Source organism: Salvelinus sp. IW2-2015, linkage group LG10, assembly GCF_002910315.2.
Source record: "Salvelinus sp. IW2-2015 linkage group LG10, ASM291031v2, whole genome shotgun sequence".
Lineage (NCBI taxonomy): Eukaryota > Metazoa > Chordata > Actinopteri > Salmoniformes > Salmonidae > Salvelinus > Salvelinus sp. IW2-2015.
This window is the reverse complement of record NC_036850.1, coordinates 16,163,763-16,186,015: the sequence shown is the minus strand read 5'-3', so window position 1 is coordinate 16,186,015 and position 22,253 is coordinate 16,163,763. Positions and strand designations below refer to the sequence as shown.

The 22,253-nt window shown below is 42.1% G+C and overlaps 1 protein-coding gene across 1 annotated transcript in view; it reads left to right on the top strand.

Moving 5' to 3' along the window:
- Positions 1-21,960, top strand: part of LOC111969374 (AP-1 complex subunit gamma-1) — a 31,560-nt gene extending 9,600 nt beyond the window's left edge. The window contains exons 2-22 of the mRNA XM_070445421.1: positions 2,719-2,922; positions 4,243-4,367; positions 5,087-5,228; positions 8,808-8,904; positions 9,618-9,694; positions 10,908-11,003; positions 11,101-11,181; positions 11,273-11,427; positions 11,532-11,645; positions 11,802-11,945; positions 12,528-12,582; positions 12,860-12,982; positions 13,238-13,327; positions 13,453-13,577; positions 13,705-13,809; positions 13,945-14,086; positions 14,836-14,962; positions 15,271-15,366; positions 16,114-16,274; positions 16,461-16,559; positions 16,725-21,960. Of these exons, the coding sequence (XP_070301522.1) occupies positions 2,722-2,922; positions 4,243-4,367; positions 5,087-5,228; positions 8,808-8,904; positions 9,618-9,694; positions 10,908-11,003; positions 11,101-11,181; positions 11,273-11,427; positions 11,532-11,645; positions 11,802-11,945; positions 12,528-12,582; positions 12,860-12,982; positions 13,238-13,327; positions 13,453-13,577; positions 13,705-13,809; positions 13,945-14,086; positions 14,836-14,962; positions 15,271-15,366; positions 16,114-16,274; positions 16,461-16,559; positions 16,725-16,826 (2,457 nt within the window). The 5' untranslated portion in view covers positions 2,719-2,721 and the 3' untranslated portion in view covers positions 16,827-21,960. The remainder of the gene's footprint in view (positions 1-2,718; positions 2,923-4,242; positions 4,368-5,086; positions 5,229-8,807; positions 8,905-9,617; positions 9,695-10,907; positions 11,004-11,100; positions 11,182-11,272; positions 11,428-11,531; positions 11,646-11,801; positions 11,946-12,527; positions 12,583-12,859; positions 12,983-13,237; positions 13,328-13,452; positions 13,578-13,704; positions 13,810-13,944; positions 14,087-14,835; positions 14,963-15,270; positions 15,367-16,113; positions 16,275-16,460; positions 16,560-16,724) is intronic.
- The last annotated feature ends 293 nt before the right edge of the window (positions 21,961-22,253 follow it).

The window sequence follows — 22,253 nt, the reverse complement described above, 5'->3', positions numbered from 1 at the left end:
TGTTTCTACGCATGAGCTTAGCTAGCCAAATTTAGCTAGCCAAATTTTCCATGACATCGCCTACAAGTGTGATCGGGGAGAAGCAGTTTTAACCTGTCTTCATACTGTACTCTTGACTTAGTCAAGGTCTCATTTACCTGTTTGTATATTTGATCCTCTGAAATGGGCATGACCGATTTTAGTCAACTAGTGTATAGATCCAACATGCAGGCTTCCTCTTCTTGACCAGAGGCCACTGGATTGTGGTAGTTGTGTGCACATATAGACTAGGTGGTCAACCTGCTGTACCTTGCTGGCCTCGTGGTGAATGTTATACAACACAGGAGTCTACTTATCAAATGGGAAGTAGTACAGTGTATTTGTCATTATCATCTTGCCGCCTACCTATAAAAACAAATCCAATCCCTCTATCTCTGAGTCAGACACATTCAGTGGGGAGAACAAGTATTTGATACACTGTCGATTTTTGCAGGTTTTGCTACTTACAAAGCATGTAAAGGTCTGTCATTTTTATCATAGGTACACTTCAACTGTGAGAGACAGAATCTAAAACAAAAATCCAGAAAATCACATTGTATGATTTTTAAGTAATTAATTTGCATTTTATTGCATGACATAAGTATTTGATCACCTACCAACCAGTAAGAATTCCGGCTCTCACAGACCTGTAGTTTTTCTTTAAGAAGCCCTCCTGTCTCCACTCATTACCTGTATTAACTGTACCTGTTTGAACTCTTTACCTGTATAAAAACACCTGTCCACACACTCAATCAAACAGACTCCAACTCTCCACAATGGCCAAGACCAGAGAGCTGTGTAAGGACATCAGGGATAAAATTGTAGACCTGCACAAGGCTGGGATGGGCTACAGGACAATAGGCAAAGCAGTTGGTGAGAAGGTAACAACTGTTGGCGCAATTATTAGAAAATGGAAGAAGTTCAAGATGACGGTCAATCACCCTCGTCTGGGGCTCCATGCAAGATCTCACCTCGTGGGGCATCAATGATCATGAGGAAGGTGAGGGATCAGCCCAGAACTACACGGCAGGACCTGGTCAATGACCTGAAGAGAGCTGGGACCACAGTCTCAAAGAAAACCATTAGTTACACACTACGCCATCATGGATTAAAATCCTGCAGCGGACGCAAGGTACCCCTGCTCAAGCCAGCACATGTCCAGGCCCATCTGAAGTTTGCCAATGACCATCTGGATGATCCAGAGGAGAATGGGAGAAGGTCATGTGGTCTGATGAGACGAAAAATAGAGCTTTTTGGTCTAAACTCCACTCGCCGTGTTTGGAGGAAGAAGAAGGATGAGTACAACCCCAAGAACACCATCCCAACCGTGAAGCATGGAGGTGGAAACATCATTCTTTGGGGATGCTTTTCTGCAAAGGGGAAAGGACGACTGCACCGTATTGAGGGAGGATGGATGGGGCCATGTATCGCGAGATCTTGGCCAACAACCTCCTTCCCTCAGTAAGAGCATTGAAGATGGGTCGTGGTGTGGTCTTCCAGCATGACAACGACCCGAAACCACAGCCAGGGCACTAAGGAGTGGCTCCGAAGAAGCATCTCCAGGTCCTGGAGTGGCCTAGCCAGTCTCCAGACCTGAACCCAATTGAAAATCTCTGGAGGGAGCTGAACGTCCGTATTGCCCAGCGACAGCCAAATATTAAGTTCTGCTTTTTCTGATGTATCAAATACTTATGTCATGCAATAAATGCTAATGAATTACTTAAAATCATACAATGTGATTTTCTGGATTTTTGTTTTAGATCCGTCTCTCACAGTTGAAGTGTACCTATGATAAAAATTACAGACCTCTACATGCTTTGTAAGTAGGAAAACCTGCAAAATCGGCAGTGTATCCAATACTTGTTCTCCCCACTGTATCATTAATGGGGTGAGATTATATGCTTGTGTCTAATCATTTAATTCTGATTGCATCCTCTCATGGAGCAGCGTTCTTGTTAGAATGGGAGTACATTAGTAACATCATAGAGGCACGGTACTGTGAGTTCTCTTGTTTGCCAGGTCTGTACCTGGCTGGTGTTTTAGAAATGGGGCACTGTGCTCCTATTGTTATTCCTCTGTGTGGCTGCATGTAAATACTGGAGAATGTAATCTCATCACCAAGCATGTGCCCCTTCAATATTTAATCACCCTCCACTGGTTTGAAACCTTAGTGTTCTCTTCACAAGCTTCTGAGCAAGGAATTCTCCACTTCCTTGTCACATTTGAGGCTGTACTCACAGAACAATGCTAATTTGCTATTCAAATGTTTTTCATTACATAGGCTACCAAAAAATACCATTTACAGGAGTATGCATTTATCTTATAGAATGAATGAGCACCCATGGCTTCATAATGATAACCATAATGAGCTAGACAGAAGTGGTGGTCAGGTGATTTTACTAGCCCCCCATCTACATGCACTTTAACTCAGAAATGCATACAAACAGACACTCTGTGGACCCACCATCACCCCAGMCATTTTTCTTTCATTCGTGTTAATGGATTTGTCCTCTATTTACGGCTGTAGTAACGCCTTAAGCAATACAAATGTTGGAGAAACAAATAAGTTACTCATATTATTGTCATTTTCCCCCCCATACTTTCATAATGACATACTTTCACCTACCGGCTGTCAGATTAGAATATGACTTTGCAGTAAGAACACCTGTGCCAAATGTTTAGTTTCTCTGTGTTTTCCAGAGGATGCCAGCGCCGATCAGACTGCGGGAGCTGATCCGGACCATCCGGACGGCTCGGACCCAGGCAGAGGAGCGTGAGATGATCCAGAAAGAGTGTGCTGCTATACGCTCGTCCTTCAGAGAGGAAGACAACACTTACCGCTGTAGAAATGTGGCTAAGCTACTCTACATGCACATGCTGGGCTACCCAGCGCACTTTGGGCAGGTATGTTTAAAAAGAACACTGTTCTTAATTTATTAACCTAATGTCTTGTTGTTTCTGGCAGTGAATGTGTCTCTCGCTAAAGAGCGCAGTTTTGTGAACGGATGACTACAGCTCAGCGTTCAACACCATAGTGCCCTCAAAGCTCATCACTAAGCTAAGGACTCTGGGACTAAACGCCTCCCTCAGCAACTGGATCCTAGACTTCCTGACGGGCTGCCCCAGGTGGTAAGGGTAGGGAACAACACATCCGCCACGCTGATCCTCAACACAGGGGCTCATCAGGGGTGCGTGCTCAGTCCCTTCCTGTGCTCCCTGTTCACTCATGACTGCATGGCCAGGCACGACTCCAACACCAAGTTTGCCGAGGACACAACAGTGGTAGGCCTGATCACCGACAACGATGAGACAGCCTATAGGGAGGAGGTCAGAGACCTGGTCGTGTGGTGCCAGGACAACAACCTCTCCCTCAACATGATCAAGACAAATTGTGAACTACAGGAAAAGGAGAATGGAGCACGCCCCCACAGGTTGAGAGCTTCAAGTTCCTTGGTGTCCACATCACCAACAAACTATCATGGTCCAAACACACTAAGACAGTCATGAAGAGGGCATGGCAAAGCCTATTCCCCCTCAGGAGACTGAAAAGATTTGGCATGGGTTCTCAGATCCTCAAAAGGTTCTACAGCTGCACCATCGAGAGCATCCTGACTGGTTGCATCAATGGCTGGTATGGCAACTGCTCGGCCTCCGACTGCAAGGCACTACAGAGGGTAGTGCGTACGGCCCAGTACATCACCGGGGCCAAGCTTCCTGCCATCCAGGACCTCTATATCAGGCGGTGTCAGAGGAAGCCCCTAAAAGTTGTCAAGGACTCCAGCTACCCCAGTCATAGACTGTTCTCTCTGCTACCTCACGGCAAGCGGTACCAGAGTGCCAAGTCGAGGTCCAAAAGGCTTCTTAACAGCTTCTACCCCCAAGCCATAAGACTCCTGAACAGCTAATCAAAGGGCTACCCAGACTCCTCTTTTACGCTGCTGGTACTCTGTTTATTATCTATGCATAGTCACTTTAACTCTACCTACATGTACATATTACTTTGACTAACCGGTGCCCCCGCACATTGACTCTGTACCGGTGCCCCCTGTATATAGCCTCGCTTGTTATTTTACTGCTGCTATTTTAATTATTTGTTACTTTTATTTTACATTTTTTACCTAACATTTATTTGTATTTTTTTTCTTAACTGCTTAAAGCATTGTTGGTTAAGGGCTTGTAAGTATGTGACAAATATAATTTGATTTGATGAGTTTTGTTTTCCAGCTGGAGTGCCTGAAGTTGATTGCGTCCCAGAAGTTCACTGACAAACGGATAGGGTACTTGGGAGCCATGTTACTGTTGGACGAGAGGCAGGATGTCCATCTACTAATGACAAACTGCATCAAGAAGTAAGGCAGGCCAAAACCGCATTGGCTCAAACACACTATCCTGACAGGAACAGCTGCTGATTTGTAGTGTGGGAGTAGAGATAAGAGCTGTGCTGCAGGAGGTGGTGATGTGCACCAACACCAGTGTTCTGTTACTGCCAGAAATGTTACTCATGAGTGGTGCTCTCGCCAGCAGCGTGTGCTTCTGATGTTGGATACGGAAACAGCCCCATAACCTGCCGGACCAGCTGTTGCATCTTTTTCTCAATCTCTTGCTCTCGTGCACATTTTTCTTCTTTCCTGTAAACCCCGCTCTATCCTTCGTCGTCCATTTTACCTACCTCTTCCTGTTTCTTATATTTTTTTCTTTCCTCTTTCTCTTCTACCTATCAGCGCCATCCTATATTTCTGATCTATTATCTCCCTATAAACGGGGATACAGCCACATTCCAAAGTTTAGGTTGAAAACAAAAGGCATTTGCCATTAAGAACCTTAGACTTTGGAATTGTCTGCCAGAGATCAGGCTTGAAGATTCAGTGCCTGTTTTTAAATCCCTTTTGAAGACACACTTTTATAAAGATGCTTTTAATTAGTTATCTTTTTTCATTCTCCTTCCTCCTGTCTATATTTCTTTGTTAGTACTTTTATTTTATGATGTGAAGCACTTTTACTTTATACGCTATATAAATAAAGTTATATTATCTGCTATCCACTCATTCTTCCCCCTGTCCTTCCTCAGTGATCTGAATCACAGCACACAGTATGTCCAGGGCCTGGCCTTGTGCACTCTGGGCTGCATGGGCTCCTCAGAGATGTGTCGAGACCTGGCTGGAGAGGTGGAGAAGCTGCTCAAAACATCCAACTCCTACTTGAGGAAAAAGGTACCTCATTCTCACCTAGCCCACATTCACTCTTTACAAAGAAGTGTTAGTCAGGTGATCAGTTTAAAGTTCGTTAGCAGACCTGCCAACCTGCACTCGTTTTACGTAACATGCACACAATTTGAGGTCGAAGTATGCTGGTACGAAGAAGTACCCCAAAATACGCTTCTATTGGTACAACCGTCTGAAGTTGGAGCTGAGCCAATCAGGACTTGGGCGAAGAGAAAAAATCTCAAGCTCTCCACTCCGGCCCGCCCCCCGTAGTTGTAGTAGTCTACTATTTTCCTCCCTCGAGCTGAATGGCAGCTCTCCACTTTGTCCGTTGATACCGCTGATGTGTAACAAAAAAGGGTAGGGAAAATGGAGAACGAACTATTCGGCGAATACATTTTCCAATGTATGTGTTAGTCAAGCACACAACCACTATTTCATGGTTAGCGCCTTCTACATGAAGACAAATGTAGTTAGCTACAGTGTTTAGTCAACAGACATGGCAGAGAGAGCTGTTCCGCTAATACCCTCCTTCACAGAAAGTTATATTAGACTGTCTTAAGATTAGTAGGCCTATGTTGATTTAATCAGTTGTTGATCTGGCCTCTTGATCCAGCTGTATGTCAACAGTAGGTAATGTTGTGATAATAATCAGTTCACCAATGACAAGGCATGTTGATGAATGGTAGCCTAGTAGTCAGACCTTGATGGATCAGGTCAAGGATGGAGATCTGAAACAAGCTGATATAGACCTTGTTCAGTTGTTTCATATTCCAAATAGCCTACAGTAAGCTAGACCACTACATTATATCCAGTAATTTAATTATTCTCTTATTCTAAATGTTCTCCCCAAACAAAATTTAAGGAGCCAGTTTACATTTTTACTAGACTATCCACATAAAGACACCTATTAATTAGAATAATCAAAAACCCCTAAATGTAACCTAGAAAAATGTGACTGTGCTCTGGGCAGGGGCATAGCCATGGGAGGGCATAGGCCCACCCACTTGAGAGCCAGGCCCACCCACTAGGGAGCTAGGCCCAGCCAATCAGAATATGTTTTTCCCCACAAAAGGGCTTTATTACAGACAGAAATACTCCTCAGTTTCATTAGCTGTCCGGGTGACTGGTCTCAGACGATCCCGCAGGTGAAGAAGCCGGATGTGGCGGTGTCATGGTGACACTTGGTCTGTGGTTGTGAGGCTGGTTGGATGTACTGCCAAATTCTCTAAAATGACGGAGGTGGCTTATGGTAGAGAAATTAACATAAAAATCTCTGGCAAAAGCTCTGGTGGACATTCCTGCCATTTGCATGCGCCTTCAAAAACTTGAGACGTCTGTGGCATTGTTGTGACACAACTGCACATTTTAGAGTGGCCTTTCATTGTCCCCGGCACAAGGTGCACCTGTGTAATGATCATGCTGTTTAATTAGCTTCTTGATATGCTTCACCTGTCAGGTGGATGGATTATATTGACAAAGGAGAAATGCTCACTAACAGGGATGTAAACAAATTTGTGCAGAACATTTGAGAGAAATAAGCTTTTTGTGCATATGGAACGTTTTAATTTCAGATCATGGGACCTGCACTTTATATTAGAGGTCGACCGATTAATCGGAATGGCCGATTTAATCGGGGCCGATTTTTAAGTTTTCATAACAATCGGAAATCTGTATTTTTGGGTGCCGATTTTTATTTTATATATATATTTTTTTTTTACACCTTTTTATTTAATCTTTATTTAACTAGGCAMGTCAGTTAAGAACACATTCTTATTTTCAATGACAACCTAGGAACGAGGCAGAACGACAGATTTTTAACCTTGTCAGCTCGGGGGATCCAATCTTGCATTGATTACATTGCACTCCACGAGGAGCCTGCCTGTTAGCGAATGCAGTAAGCTAAGGTAAGTTGCTAGCTAGCATTAAACTTATCTTATAAAAAACAATCAATCAATGACTGTCATTGCTCCAATGTGTACTTAACCATAAACATCAATGCCTTTCTTAAAATCAATACACAAGTATATATTTTTTAAACCTGCATATTTAGCTAAAAGAAATCCAGGTTAGCAGGCAATATTAACCAGGTGAAATTGTGTCATTTCTCTTGCGTTCATTGCACGCAGAGTCAGGGTATATGCAACAGTTTGGGCCGCCTGGCTCTTTGYGAACTAATTTGCCAGAAYTTTACGTAATTATGACAACATTGAAGGTTGTGCAATGTAACAGGAATATTTACTCATGGATGCCACCCGTTAGATAAAATACGGAACGGAATAAACGTTTTGTTTTCGAGGTGATAGTTTCCGGATTAGTCAAAGGTATATGGTTTAGAGAGAAATAGTCGACGYGTTATAATTCCTGTAATAMCTTGCSGCTGAAYTTGAAAGGGGTTCCTTCRTTAKTTTACCGTTCATGTCTTCCATAGAGAATGTCTTGATCTACTTCAAATAAGGTCTGTGTTTCRTGCAGGCTTAAACCGCCTYGACGTTTTGATACCCGTGTAAATCTCACTAGGATAAGGTAACGYTTGTCAACATATTTTCATAAATCCACTCTACAATTTTTTTAATCTTCGCTTATATTTAGCCAATATTGATCAGAGTTACCTTGTCCTATGGATATCTACACAGTTATAACATTGGCACGGTGATGTAAGCCTACATGAAACACAGACCTTATTTTAAGTGAATCTAAAAATATCCTATGGAATAAATGAAGGAACCGCTTTTCAGATTTTGCTAGGTGTCATGGAAATTATGACTCGCACTTTGGTTGTCAATTCTTACCATGCCCATTATTAAAATAGGATTTCCTGCATATAGAAATGACAGTTTTTTTTGTTTTCAACATTCATCACAGGTAACTTAAAGTCTATTTTTATTCAAACAGTTGAGAGTATTTGTCTCCTAAGCAGACTCTTCAGTATCATTGTCACTTCAGAGCTGTGTGTGTATTTATGTATTATATTAAGTTAAAATAAGTGTTCATTGTTCATTCAGTATTGTTGCAATTGTCATTATTACAAAAATGTGTGTGTGTGTATATGATATATATATATATATATATATATATATATTTAAAAAAATATATGTTTTTATAATAAATCGGCCGATTTAATCGGTATCGGCTTTTTTTTGTCCTCCAATAATCGGTATCGGCATTGAAAAATCATAATCGGTCGACCTCTACTTTATATGTTGCATTTTATATTTTTGTTCAGGAAATGGCAGTTAAAGGTTTTTCATAAATGCAAAATGCTCCAACTTTCTGAGCGGGAAGTTGACTGACCCCCTCCAGATCTCCCCTATACTCCCCCCAGAAATGTCAATGCATTTCTGGTTAGATACTGAAGAGCAGCCAAGTACCCATAACAGTCTATAGCCTAGCATTCCTACTGAGACGGTCTTCTGACAAAATTGTTGTTAGGCACAACAACAACTAAAAAGTGAATTTTCTTATGATTTGAGCAGTGTGGGTGTTGCCTCGGTAAAGTCGTACTCATAAAAATGATTTAAGGTTGGCAGGTCTGTGTTAGCATGTCATAGTTGAGCACTTTGGAAAACATTTGAATTTTCTCCCCAGGCGGCGTTGTGTGCGGTCCACGTCATCAGGAAGGTCCCAGAGCTGATGGAGATGTTCCTCCCAGCCACAAAAAACCTGCTGAGCGAGAAGAACCACGGTGAGACAACCGGGGGCTGGGGGCAACTATGTCCTGCACAGAGAGCATTGGGTTTGGTCACTCACAGATAAAATGGGGATGCTGTGTCCTTCAAAGGGAAAATTGGACTGGTGCCCTCTACAGTTGAAATGTCCTTCAGTGAACAGAGCTGGATTAATGACTGTTTCCTGATGAGCTGTGGGGCTTCGGTTTTCAATTGATCACCTCAGGTGTTTTCACTAGACACTGATGGTTGTCATAGTACAATGGCTGATGTTCTGACAGCTTTATAAAGTGATGCTCTTGTCAGAACCAACGTTATTGCTACGAATATGTTTCTAAACGAGTTTGATAGATTAAGTTGCCCATAGAAACTGTAAGTTCAGTTTTGTGTTTTTCCCCTCAATGGTCAAGGTAAGGATTTGGGGAGGGGAAGTTGATGCTAGATACATACCCGTAGTTGTCTTTGTAGTGCTAAATTTGGGCTTAATGACGTTAAACTGACACTTACTAAGAGTGAGAATCCAGATTATAAACCACCACAACGGAACCAGCAAACAGCTTCCCCATAGACTATGTTCCTTATTTTAGTAACAATGCTGTGACATTGCTAAGACATTGACTCCCAGGGAATTGGCAAGGAAATCTGTGCAAATTGTGAGCTTCTACTGTCCATCGGGGATGCTGTTTGTTGACCTTTATTCAAACAACAAGTTTCTCTTTGTCTCCTTAAGGTGTTCTCCATACTTCTGTTGTCCTCCTCACTGAAATGTGTGAAAGAAGTCCTGACATGCTCTTACACTTCAGAAAGGTATGGCTAGCCACAATCTAATTAGTGAAATTACTGCTATCAAGAGTTTTTGGGTAACAGCGTAACACGTCATCAAATCTTTAGGGAGTTAATTAAGCATTTGTCCTAAGCTCACTCTACATTTCATTCTCTCTTAGTACTCATTTCCCTTTCACTATGACTGTTTTGGATATACTTCAAACATATTTTGCCTTTTGAATCCTTGGATTACATTTCCCCTTAAGGTTTGCTCTACATTCATAGTAGGCCTATGTCTCAATCGTATCTCCTTGCCTCGCTTATTTCCTCGCTGTATCTCTAGTGGCTCTGTACCTCTTTCCCTTAGCCATAACAACCTTGAGCCAGTCTCCCACCCCTCATGTTCATGATCAGAACATGACTTTGAGCTCTCTAAAAGTGAATCTTCCCTAACATCTATCTCATATTTTTTCTGTCATTTGTCTTTGTTACAATTCCTGCATTGTGTTAGAATGAGAAGGTAAGAGTACATTCTGGTTTCATAGCTGGTGCATGCTGTTACTAGTAATCACACGGTCACTGTAGATGTAATCAAATCTGTGTTCCGTAAAGTTCCTTTTTGTCTTTTTGATTTAGACTTTTACAGCGGTCATATGTTGGTGTTCTCTTTTTGATATCATKACAGGATTTTWAAAATGTTTCTTAGACATCTCTCACTATTGTCAATGTGTCATCATCAACCTAATGTGTAACTCGTTTGATCACCGTATGTTGAAAACAACATGATGGATCTGTTTTCAATTGATCACCTCCGGTGTTTTCACTAGACACTGATGGTTTTATGTCTGTTAAAAGGGGGGTATGTGTCTGTATGCGTACAAATATATATTTCAGAAAAATATATTCGCATTGGTGCAAATTGTATATGAATATTCTTGCCTAGCATTCCTGGTAAGAATTATGATTCGGGTTAAATTTCATCCAGATGTGATTGAATGTGACATCACAGTTCGATTAGCTTTTTAAAACCCAACATCCTAACTGAATGTTTTCATACAATCAATGCTGTCTTGATTACCATAACCCAGAAATGTAAGTTACATTGACGATTAAATCAAGAGAATGTAAAGAATAACTGCACATTCTACAAAATACTTTGTCAAGTTATTTCACTAACAAGGTTGGACACCGATTCCATAGAAATAAAGACCTTGACCCTTGATGGTACCCCTCTCCTGTTGTTGGTCTTTTGTAGTTGGTTCCACAGCTGGTGAGAATCCTGAAGAACCTGATCATGTCTGGTTACTCTCCTGAGCATGACGTGTCTGGCATCAGTGACCCCTTCCTGCAGGTGAGACCTTTAACCTTGTGTTTAGTTCAAATAATTTTATCTTCTGTAACATAAACTTGGCTAGGCCAGTCAGTGATGCCCCTTGACCTCATTGCAGGTGCGGATATTGAGACTATTGCGAATTCTGGGCAGGAGTGATGATGACTCAAGTGAAGCAATGAATGACATTCTTGCACAGGTGAGAATATAGGTTAATCAATAGTACTCGAGGCTTACTGCCCTAGAGATATGGCCTTACAATCAGACTAATGGTTTCTTCGCCCTTGTAGGTGGCAACCAACACCGAGACCAGTAAAAATGTAGGCAATGCAATCCTCTACGAGACAGTACTGACCATAATGGACATCAAATCAGAAAGTGGATTGAGGGTGTTGGCCATCAACATACTGGGACGCTTCCTTCTCAACAATGACAAAAATATTAGGTAAGTAACACACTTGGAACTAATTCATTGAATGATCTGAACATAGGTCATCAAAGTCCCAGGTAATATAACACTTTTATGGTGTCTTTTTGTCCACCCTCAAGATATGTGGCACTGACGTCCCTACTTAAGACTGTACAGACGGACCACAATGCAGTGCAGAGGCATCGGAGCACCATTGTGGACTGTCTAAAAGACCTGGATGTGTCCATCAAGAGGTGAGACCTACACCTAAATGAGGAGAACATGAGTGACATACAGTATAGACATTGGTACATAAAACACTGCTAGTCACTGTACATACATTTCTGACCCTTACTTGCAGAAGATGTAGAGATTTCCTTGTCTTATCGTCCTCCCATTCTCCTCGCTAGGCGTGCGATGGAGCTGAGCTTCGCCCTGGTGAATGGGAAYAACATCCGAGGCATGATGAAGGAGCTGCTCTACTTCCTGGACTCCTGTGACCCAGAATTCAAAGCGGACTGTGCGTCCGGAGTCTTCCTGGGCTGGCAAGAGAAGTAAGGCTCGGGTTTGGTCCAGTTAGAGCTGGAAGATCCGTAGAGATCAGTCTTTGCAATCAGAAGGCTCTTGCTAGTTCCATAGCAACATTAAGCAGTTGCACCATGTGAAACCGTTCTCAACATTATCCCGTGGCTTGTAGGTCTTTACCACCTCATTTTGTTTATTGGCCGTTGCTCAGCAGTTGTAGTAGTGGTTCGAGAAGTAATAGAAGGATTAGTAGTGATTGCATGAGGCCATGGCAGCAGTCGTTTTTGCATGTGGGCTGTTCACACATCCTGACGGAATGCCTCAGTTTACTTGCATTAGGAATGTAGGCTTAGAGAATAGATTACAGCCAGTGGCCTCAAGCACCTCCAATGATTAACTATTGTTTCTGCATCCTCCAGTTAATGTGTGTGGCTTACTTACTAAAATGCTGTGTGATGAAAAAATGAGTGATCCATCGTCAGAGCATGACATTGTTGAAACCATATATTTCTGACAGCGTAAACCTCAGTCCAACTTTTTTCAGTTCATGGTTATATGATCCTCCACTCAGTGTAATGCCAGAGGTGACTGATGCGTGTTCTGTTTCACAGGTATGCGCCTTCAAAAAGATGGCACATTGACACCATCATGAGAGTCCTGACAACGGTATATGTATAATTTCATCAAATACTTTTCTCTGCACAGATGATGGTAAAATAAATAAATATGCTTGACTGTTGAGTGACGAATCCTTGAGTGATCCATCGACTGAACTGCAAATGATGATCTCATCATATCTGACAACAGCTGCTTTTTACCATCTTAGACACTTGGTGTCTAGTCTTGAAAGTGTTTTTGTTGCTGACCCTATACAAAATTATCATCTGCCTCATTATCCATTTTGAGATGTATTTTATTTTTAACAACACCTTTTTGTGTCCAGGCGGGGAGCTATGTCCGAGACGACTCTGTCCCCAACCTCATCCAGCTCATCACCAACAGTGTGGAGATGCATGCCTACACGGTGCAGAGACTCTACAAAGCCCTGCTGGATGACATCTCACAGGTCCGAGACATCTCTGGTCATACACACGTCATACACACGCCTTGTATGATAAGGGGAAAACACACATTGAAACAGCCCAGTAACCAGGCAAATAAGAGGAACCTGACAATGAATATGTTGATTGAAACGTTATTGGGTCACTAAAGATCACATTTGGAAGTAGCAAACAGTGTGTGGATGTTTCCCTTCCTCTCTGAGGAGGACTGGTTACAGTGAATCTGATCTTTCTGAAGTATAAGCGTTTGTCTGCCATAGCAACCACTGGTCCAGGTGTCATCCTGGTGTATAGGGGAGTATGGAGACCTGCTGGTATCTGGACAGTGTGAGGAGGAGGAGCCCATCCAGGTAGACCTCCTCAAGCACTCAATCACCTCAACTATTTCATCTAGAACGTTACACACAACACGTCTACGTGCACTGCCGACCTCAAGTTGAAGTGTATATATTTTCTCCCATTTTGTTTGCAACAGGTGACAGAGGATGAAGTCCTGGATGTTTTGGAAGGTCTTCTTGTGTCCAACTTGTCCGCCCCTGTAACCCGTGGTTACTCCCTCACTGCCATCATGAAGCTGTCTACTCGCTTTAGCAGTGTCAAGTAAGTCCATCTGTGTTGAGCAGAGAGAATATCCAACAGGTTATGATGATTCCCCCCCCCCCCTTAGCTCTGAAATGAATGGAAGGACGCACACTCAAGGTTAACATTTTTGTCTTAAAATCTCCAGCCGAATCAAGAAGGTGGTGTCAATATACGGCAGCAGCATCGACGTGGAGCTGCAACAGAGAGCTGTGGAGTACAATGCACTTTTCAAGAAATATGATCACATGAGGTGAGTATGCTCCAAAATGTATTCCCATTCATTACAAGCACTTTTCTGTAGAAATGATTGGTGCTTCCCCTTGTTTAGTTACCATTAAGTCAAGGAAATGTACCTATTTCCCCCCCATCATCTCATTCTCTAAAGGCCTGCCTTACTGGAGCGAATGCCCATCATGGAGAAAACRGCCTCCAATGGCCCTACAGAGATCGTGCAGACCAATGGGGAGACAGAGGCCTCGGTGCCTGACACAAAACACCTGCCCCTAGTCACCCAGCCAGCCAACCAGGTGAGGGCAAGGTCACATGACATATCTGTACTAACCATTGCTGGGAGGTTTTCTGTCACAGACGATGTGTAGCTGAATCAGTGGATCAACATCTGATTCAATCCGTATCACTGAAGTTCAGCGTTATACGCAAATGAAATGTAAAGGTAATTCCTGTTTGAGCTGACAAATGTAGCAGCTTTTACCGTGAATGCGGTCTTTGCTGGTACGGGAACATTTTGTAAAATGTAGTTTGCGCTGTAGCGCAGATCTTCAGCGATACGGATTGAGTCGATCCCTTAAGCTCTTTAAAACGCACGAATACACGTACACTCACACACATTCTTTAAGTTTTTTAATTTCTATTCATGTGGTGAAAGTCCACAAATCAGAGTAAGTCTGCTAATGCTTTTACAAACTGGTCAAACAAGGACCCCTGYTGGTAGGAAAATTAAACTGCTGGGCATGTCAATCTATAGATTATATAAAGTAGTCTACATTTTCCTTTTTTGAGTTATAAATATTTTACCATGTTTTAAAACAAAGCGTAAATGAGATGTTATTCAGAGCACTGATGTTTTGTCCAAATCCTCTCTGTATTACAGGTTTAATCTACAAATCCTCCCTGTATTACAGATTTAATCTGCCTCTCTGTATTACAGGTTTAATCTGCAAAACCTCCCTGTATTACAGGTTTAATCTGCAAATCCGCCTTGTATTACAGGTTCAGTCTACATGTGCTTTATGATTTAGTTTCTCTTCTGTTCCAGGCTAATGACTTGTTAGACCTGCTGGGAGGTAATGATGTGGTGCCTGTGATCCAAACCACCCTGCCCACCAAGCCTGCCTCGGCTGGAGGAGAGCTGCTCGACCTACTGGGGGACCTCTCACTGTCTGGTAGGACCACAGTCTCGCTCTATCTCTCTCTCCTTTTATTTCCCTCCAGCCCAAAGCACAGGTGGACCAACTGTGGTCCTTGGTTAGGGCAACTTGATTGGTTTCTTCTTTTCTCTTTCACCCATTCTCCCTTTCACCTGCCCTGTACCTTCCTTCATCAAGAAACCACATTAGTCACTCCACATCCTGCTTGACTTAGTTCACAAGACAAGTTGATTCCTGACCATCACCAGTGGTATCACTGTTATGTCTGTGTGTGGTTCCCTGTACCCTGTTGGAACCCCCTGTGTTGTTGTCCCCCTCCCTAGGTGATCCAGCTCCTGCCCCCTCTGTGCCCATCTCCCAGCCCCCCTTCCTCCTGGATGGCCTCTCCTCACAGCCCCTGTTTAATGATACTTCAGCAGGTGAGAGCTAGCGCTCATCAGGGAAGCTTTCAAATTTGTCATTTGATCCAAACCCCTCTCCCACCATGTTTATTTTTTAAATTTGATTTATTATTTTACTAGGCAAGTCAGTTAAGAAGAAATTCTTATTTACAATGACGGCCTAGCAAAAGGCCTCCTGTGGGGACGAGGGGGCCTGGGATTTAAAGAAATTATATTTACAATATCAACATAGGACAAAACAAACATCACAACAAGAGAGACAACAACATAGCAAGCCAGCATCACATGACAACACAGCATGGTAGCAACACAGCATAACAACAACATGATAGCAACACAACATGGTTGCAGCCCAAATCATGGTACAAACATTGGGCACAGTCAACAGCACAAAGGTCAAGAAGGTAGAGACAACAATATGTCACACAAAGCAGCCACAACTCTCAGTAAGAGTGTCCATGATTGAGTCTTTGAATGAAGAGATTGAGATAAAACTGTCCAGTTTGAGTGTTTGTTGCAGCTCTTTCCAGTCGCTAGCTGCAGTGAACTGAAAAGAGGAGCGACCCAGGGATGTGTGTACTTTGGGGACCTTTAACAGAATGTGACTGGCAGAACGGGTGTTGTATGTGGAGTACTCTGTGTCCCTATGTATCCCTTTCAAAACAATGCAACCTTATACAAGTTCATACAATGTTTTTGGGGGGGTTATGTTTGGTACTACTTTTTCACTCTGAATTGTATTGACTTGTGCGTTCTTGTCTTTAGCTATTCCCCCCATGACAGCGTATAGCAAGAATGGCTTGAAAATAGAGTTAACCTTTGAGAGGGCCAACCCGAACCCGAACATAGCAGTCATCACTATCCACGCCACCAACACCACCGAGGCTGACATGACAGAGTTTGTTTTCCAGGCTGCAGTACCAAAGGTGAGCCATGATTTGACAGTCACATTTTGTATAACTATGTAATATTACGAAATATATGTGTGGTTCTATGATTGACCTTTGTAGCAATGTACAGCTTAGTCAAAGTTGGGAATATGCAGGTGTATGTCCTTTGAAGCAGACTTGGCAGGAGCAGTCCTTTACGCTCTGTGTGTCCCTCTCCTTCAGACATTCCAGCTGCAGCTCTTGTCCCCTAGCAGTAATATTGTCCCAGCACTCAACCAGGGAAGCGTCACACAGGTCATCAGAGTTCTCAACCCACAGAAGGTAAGAGATGTTCCTGTCTGTYCTCATCTTCCTCACATTCTTATTCAGTTTCCTGATCTATTGGTGCTATCAGAGGAATTTAGTGCAGAGGGCTCCTATAGAGTTCAGCTCTACATTGAGTAGTTCATATTGCTTTAATATACATGTCTTTCTCATGATTTACAGCAACAACTCCGCATGAGGGTCAAGCTGACGTACACCCACAAAGGCTCACCTGTCCAAGACCTGGCCGAGGTCAACAACTTCCCTCCTCAGTCCTGGCAATGATGACCGTGTCCTCTCGCGCTTAAAGACCCCGCCAAGGGAACTATGGGAAAGATTCTCCACCCCCTGTTCCCAGACTGATCCCCTGTGACATCACTGCAGACTGCTGCCATGGGGTTGCATGGGGAGCAGCGGAATGTCAAACACACAAAAAAAAGATGGTATGAAGACCATGATGACGACAACCACAACAACGACGGCAATGACGATAGACATCACCAGAAATATGTGAAAACATATTAATTTACTAACCCTTTTCCTTGATTGGTTTCACCTCAATCTATCTGCTTTGCAGTTGCCACTATTTCCATCTCCTCGCCCTCTCAATGCACGTACGCCCACATTGCACTCTCTGTGGTACGCCCACCCCTCTAAGCCGCCATAGAAAAGAGCTGTTGACTATGAGCACTTGTTTAAGCAGTCTGTTTTTTCTTTTGTTTCATGTTTTTAATCTTACAGGAATTTAACATGGGTATATGTATTTTTTTGTACCTATTTTCAAGTCTGAATGAGATGCAACTTAATTAACTTTATGAAATTTGCACACTGTCCATTCACCACTTTCCCGAATTGGGTTTGGAAACTTGGAGTACTTTGGCTCTCAGTATTTTATCTAGTTTGGTCTCCAAAGTGACTATAACACATTCTATTATAAAGATCTCCAGCTCTATGCTTCAAATGCAAGGTCTTCGGTTGCAATACAAAGGTTAATCTCTCGTGRACAGATTCTGGGTGTAAACCGAAGAATCTGTCGGGATGGAATGCGTAGGATCAGTTTGTCACTGATTATTTGGATGTATCTGGATTGGCCGAAGGCGATGCTTAAACTTCGACTGCTTCGCTTGTGTGGGGAAATTGGTGKAAGTGGGGTGTTTTGGCTAAGTTTCCTTTTGCGAGGGTAGAGACTTCGCAAACCGGAACTCCCAATTTCTAATACGTATGGACTCACAAATACATCACGCAGCTGACCAAATTACGCCAGATTTTAGTCCTGCGTTAACTGAGATTATACAAACATTCACATGATTACTTTTCCCAGTTGTACCGGGTCTGCTCTTTTACATCCATTAACTTTGGCAGCAGAAAGGTTTTAAAGACCCAGAGSACTCATTCATTTTGGGGKWAACTTAATTTGACCCTCTATCTCATGAGTGATTTTAAAAGGCAAAAGATGTGTGGAGTCGTTTTGAATTCCATCAGTTTTCTCTGTTGAAGTCAGTTTGAGAGTTGTTTGAATCCCATTCACCTTGGTTGGCCAGAGAGGCCTTTCAGCAGGGTTGAGATACTGTAAATGGATAAAGTGCATATTTCGAAGGCTGGAGTGTATTTGTTTGTCATGGGCTGGCAATGGTTCCATTTTCTTTAGTTTGGTCAGCAGTTTGGTAGCCATAGTACGGCGCTATCTTGTAAAAGTTTCTTTCTGAGGTGGAATCTAGAGGATGGACATTTCTACTTTGTTTGACTGCCCTGTATAGCACCGTTTCCCCCACCTAGATGGGCATTATTTACAGTTTATTCCATCCATCTTGTTAAATTCAACGGTTAATTGCTTAGATCAAGCTGAGGTTATTGAAGCAATATGGATATTGTATATCAGTGTGGGTCTGAGACACATCTTAGTTAAAGGCAAATCCTTAAACATAGTTTCATTGAATACATTAACTTTGGAAGTACTGAATCTTCCATGCATCTGAACAAACAGCCTGAAATGTAAGATTCACAGCTTTGGGACGTCAAAACGTCTGTCTCTTTTTAGACTATTAACCTGGCTGGACATAGCCAGCCTAGAGACGACACTTACGTACGTACATTAAGTCTATTTTGAATGTAGTTATATGCACTGAATGCTTTTTCTTTGCAGTCTTTTTCTGTGGCACTATTTTTGTGGTATTATGATTTTGTTTTTTTTGCAGTGATTTGACTTAAACATTATTGCCCGATATTAAAATGATGTGCCTTTTGACATAACTAGATGGGAAGTCCCTAAACTGGTCTCATCTGATATGTGTGAAGAGGGTTTGAGTGTCAGAGAGTGCTCATTGTGGGTAATATCCTGACTAGAGAGCAGGCAAGACGGACAGGCTGGATGGAAGGAGTCGAAGAAGAATGTGACCTTTGATTTTAGAGACATCTCACTCTGATTCTCTGGCATTTAGAGTGGAAATGATGTAGTCGGATATCAGTGTAGCTTGGTGTGATTCCTTGGCTGTCATACTTCTCCAAATCAGAATCCCGACCAAGCTGTCGGAAACATTAACCTGAATACCTCACAATGTTTTCTCTTCCTGTTAACTATCAACAGTACAGTACCTGGATAGCTGTATTTAGTCTTCTGTATGATCTCCAATCAAGTGGGCACCTGTAGGACATCTCATTACTAACACGCTTAGCTGCCCCATGATGCTGTATGTGTTTAGACCTTCAGATGTTCAATCGCACTATATGCTTATTGATATTCACTATGCTACACTATCAAACATTTGTGACCAAATCGGAGATGCTATTAGCTTTGGAAATAAGCTTTGGAAATATTTTTGCGCAATGATGTGTATATATGGAGAAAATGATTTAATTCTATCAGTTAACTTTTTTCTGTTTTGACAATGCTATATTGGCTTTTTCTGTATATATTGAGGGCTTTTAAGATTTGTCAAATCTTTTCTTTCATCCCTTTTTTTAGATACCAACTATTTTCTAAGACTTCCAATTACTCACGGTGTATATTGTCTGAATAGATCTTAGTCAACAATATGGTCTAAAGAAAAGACTTCCCTATTTCATCAGTCATCGCAAAAGATATAATCGGCTGCCTGTACATTGTATATTATTGTAAACCGAAACAACAAAAGATGATCAAATGAAATAAAACCCCATTTGAAGACTTATACAGATTAGCTAAGGACTATAATTGTATACATATATGTAAAAAAGAATCAACTTGAAACGATGCAAATGAGCTGCATTCTCTTCATAAGTTAGGATGCATCTTTTTTTTTCTGCAGATTTTAGTGGGTGAGTAGGCTGCTATTGTTTTTTTTATAGATGTCCTCTTAAGGTTTGGTTGGGCAGTACTGGTGTTGTCTGTGAGTGATGTACTGTACTACTGAGAGGTCTGTGAGCTGAGCACAGTGCTGCACAGTGACCGAGGTGGCACCTTGTCGGTATTCGTGGTCCTCAGAAAGGCCTAATCTGTTTTCATATGCTCCTTAAGAGTAGGCCTCTTGCTAAGATGCTGTAATGCCTCCTTTGGTATGTAATGTGCTTTATCGTTTTTTTTCTTTCCCAGCAAAAGTAATTGGAGAAAATGTATGTTGTCAGACATGCAAGCTAATTAATGGATGGATGACCTACCTACAGTGCACATGGTCCTTCTAAGAGAGCGATTCTCATTGTTGGACCCCTTTTTAAGTCTCCTATTCGCAGGTCATTCTCTGTTTTTTCTCCGGTCCTATAGATTCTCTCCCCATCCATCTGGCATCTCACCTCCCCACGTTAATTGTATTGGATTTCAGAGACATGAGAATGGGCCCAGAGTTTCTCTGAAGTGTTGAGGTCTTTTTTTTTTTTACCCTTGTGATGCTGTTGCACATACCTTTTATTGTAAGGTGGAGATTGAATATCCTGAGTGTTATCAGGTTATGAGAGGTTTAATCTGTGTGGTGTATATGATTCATTAAGTAGTTAAGTGCTTGTCCTCTCTTGGGGTTGACAGATACAAGGTGCTCTTGGCTGCCTGTCATCATCCACTCTATTACTGAGTCTGTTCATCGCTCCTGATGACTGCATTAAGGAACCCGTCTTATGGACTGGTTTGTAGAGAGAGCAGAGAATAGGCCTGGTTCTGTTACAGGGAACCGGCCAGCGGGGTAGATGATGTTCAGGCTCTCTAAGATGAAATGTGATCCTTTCTATATATTGAAATCCAATTCAAAAATCAGGACTGAAGTGTGAGGCTGATCTCTCTGCTGTGTGTATGGCCTTTTGGTGTCTACATTTTTTTCAGAAGACCTGTGATCTTAATGCAGTGCTGCTTAACCTGTCCTTGTGATATGACACAACTATAACACTGAGCTAAAGCTGCATGTTAGCTGTGCTGTGAGCTCATTTCCACAAGGGGGAGCTGGTCAAGATATATAAGGCTATAGGGAAGGGAAAGACATCTCATACTTGTATCTTGTCTTGAATGTTTTGTTTTTAATCGGTTCGATTCCGTCAGCATGACCCTGTGTCAATCATGTTTGACCAGTTAACGCTTTTAAGGATACAGTGCCCCCATATAGTTTTAAATGAGAAATGCTTATGAAGGTGAAATCCCATTGGTTTGGACACTGCATCTTAAATAGGACATTTGTAAAGGAAAGAACCCCTCAGAGGTCTGAGCAGCTTTTGATGTGTTTAGTTTGTGTAATCAGCCAGTATACGTGTGTGTGTAAATATCTCTGAGAGTGTTGGCATGTCTTGCTACAGTCACCTGGTAGGACATGAAATTGGCTGCAATGATTTCAATTCACAACTTCTGAGCTGCATGTGAGAGCCAATGTAAATAGTGTCATTTCTACTCTTTATGTAATCCTCTTTTTGAAATGCAAGAAAAGTTCAAATATTTTCAACAAATTCAACACACCACCTTGTTGGGTTGTACATTTGAAAATGTTGAGGGTATTTTTATTTTGGGGGGAAGTTTAAAGTGCACACCACTCATTCGGATGTAATTGTTTTTTACTTCTATATTTGGCCAGGTGAATTCTGTGTGTAAAGCGGTTTGAAGGCGCATCTGACTTTAGCCACTATTATCACTTTCCCTGTGAAATCATAACGCATCCATTGTACTTTTGAAAGAGAATCTATATGTAACCCTCAGATTTATCCCGACTATACGACAACATATCTGATTTGAGATGGGGAGGAAAAAAACATTTTTTGAAATTCACTTTTCCAGACAGGTTTAACATTTTGAACTGAATCAGTCCCATGTCTTCAAAGTGGGTGTGAATGGACTGAAAATATGAATAATGATTATTAAAGCTGAGAGGCTGTAAACTACATGGGATATTTTAGACTTATGCTGTGTATTATTGTCTTTGGGTTGGAGGAAATGATGATCAAGGGTATAAATAAAAAGTCAAACAAAATTGTTGACCAGACTCATTAATTTATCAACTCTTTGGGAGTGCAATTGGCATGCTGACTGCAGGAATGCCCACCAGAGGTGTTGCCGGATAATTAAATGTTCATTTCTCTACCATAAGCCGCCTCCAACGCCGTTTTAGAGATTTTGGCAGTACGTCCAACCGGCCTCACAACCGCAGACCACGTGTATGGCGTCGTGTGGGCGAGTGGTTTGCTGATCTCATCGTTGTGAACAGAGTGCCCCATGATGGCAGTGGGGGTTATGGTATGGGCAGGCATAAGCTACACACAACGAACACA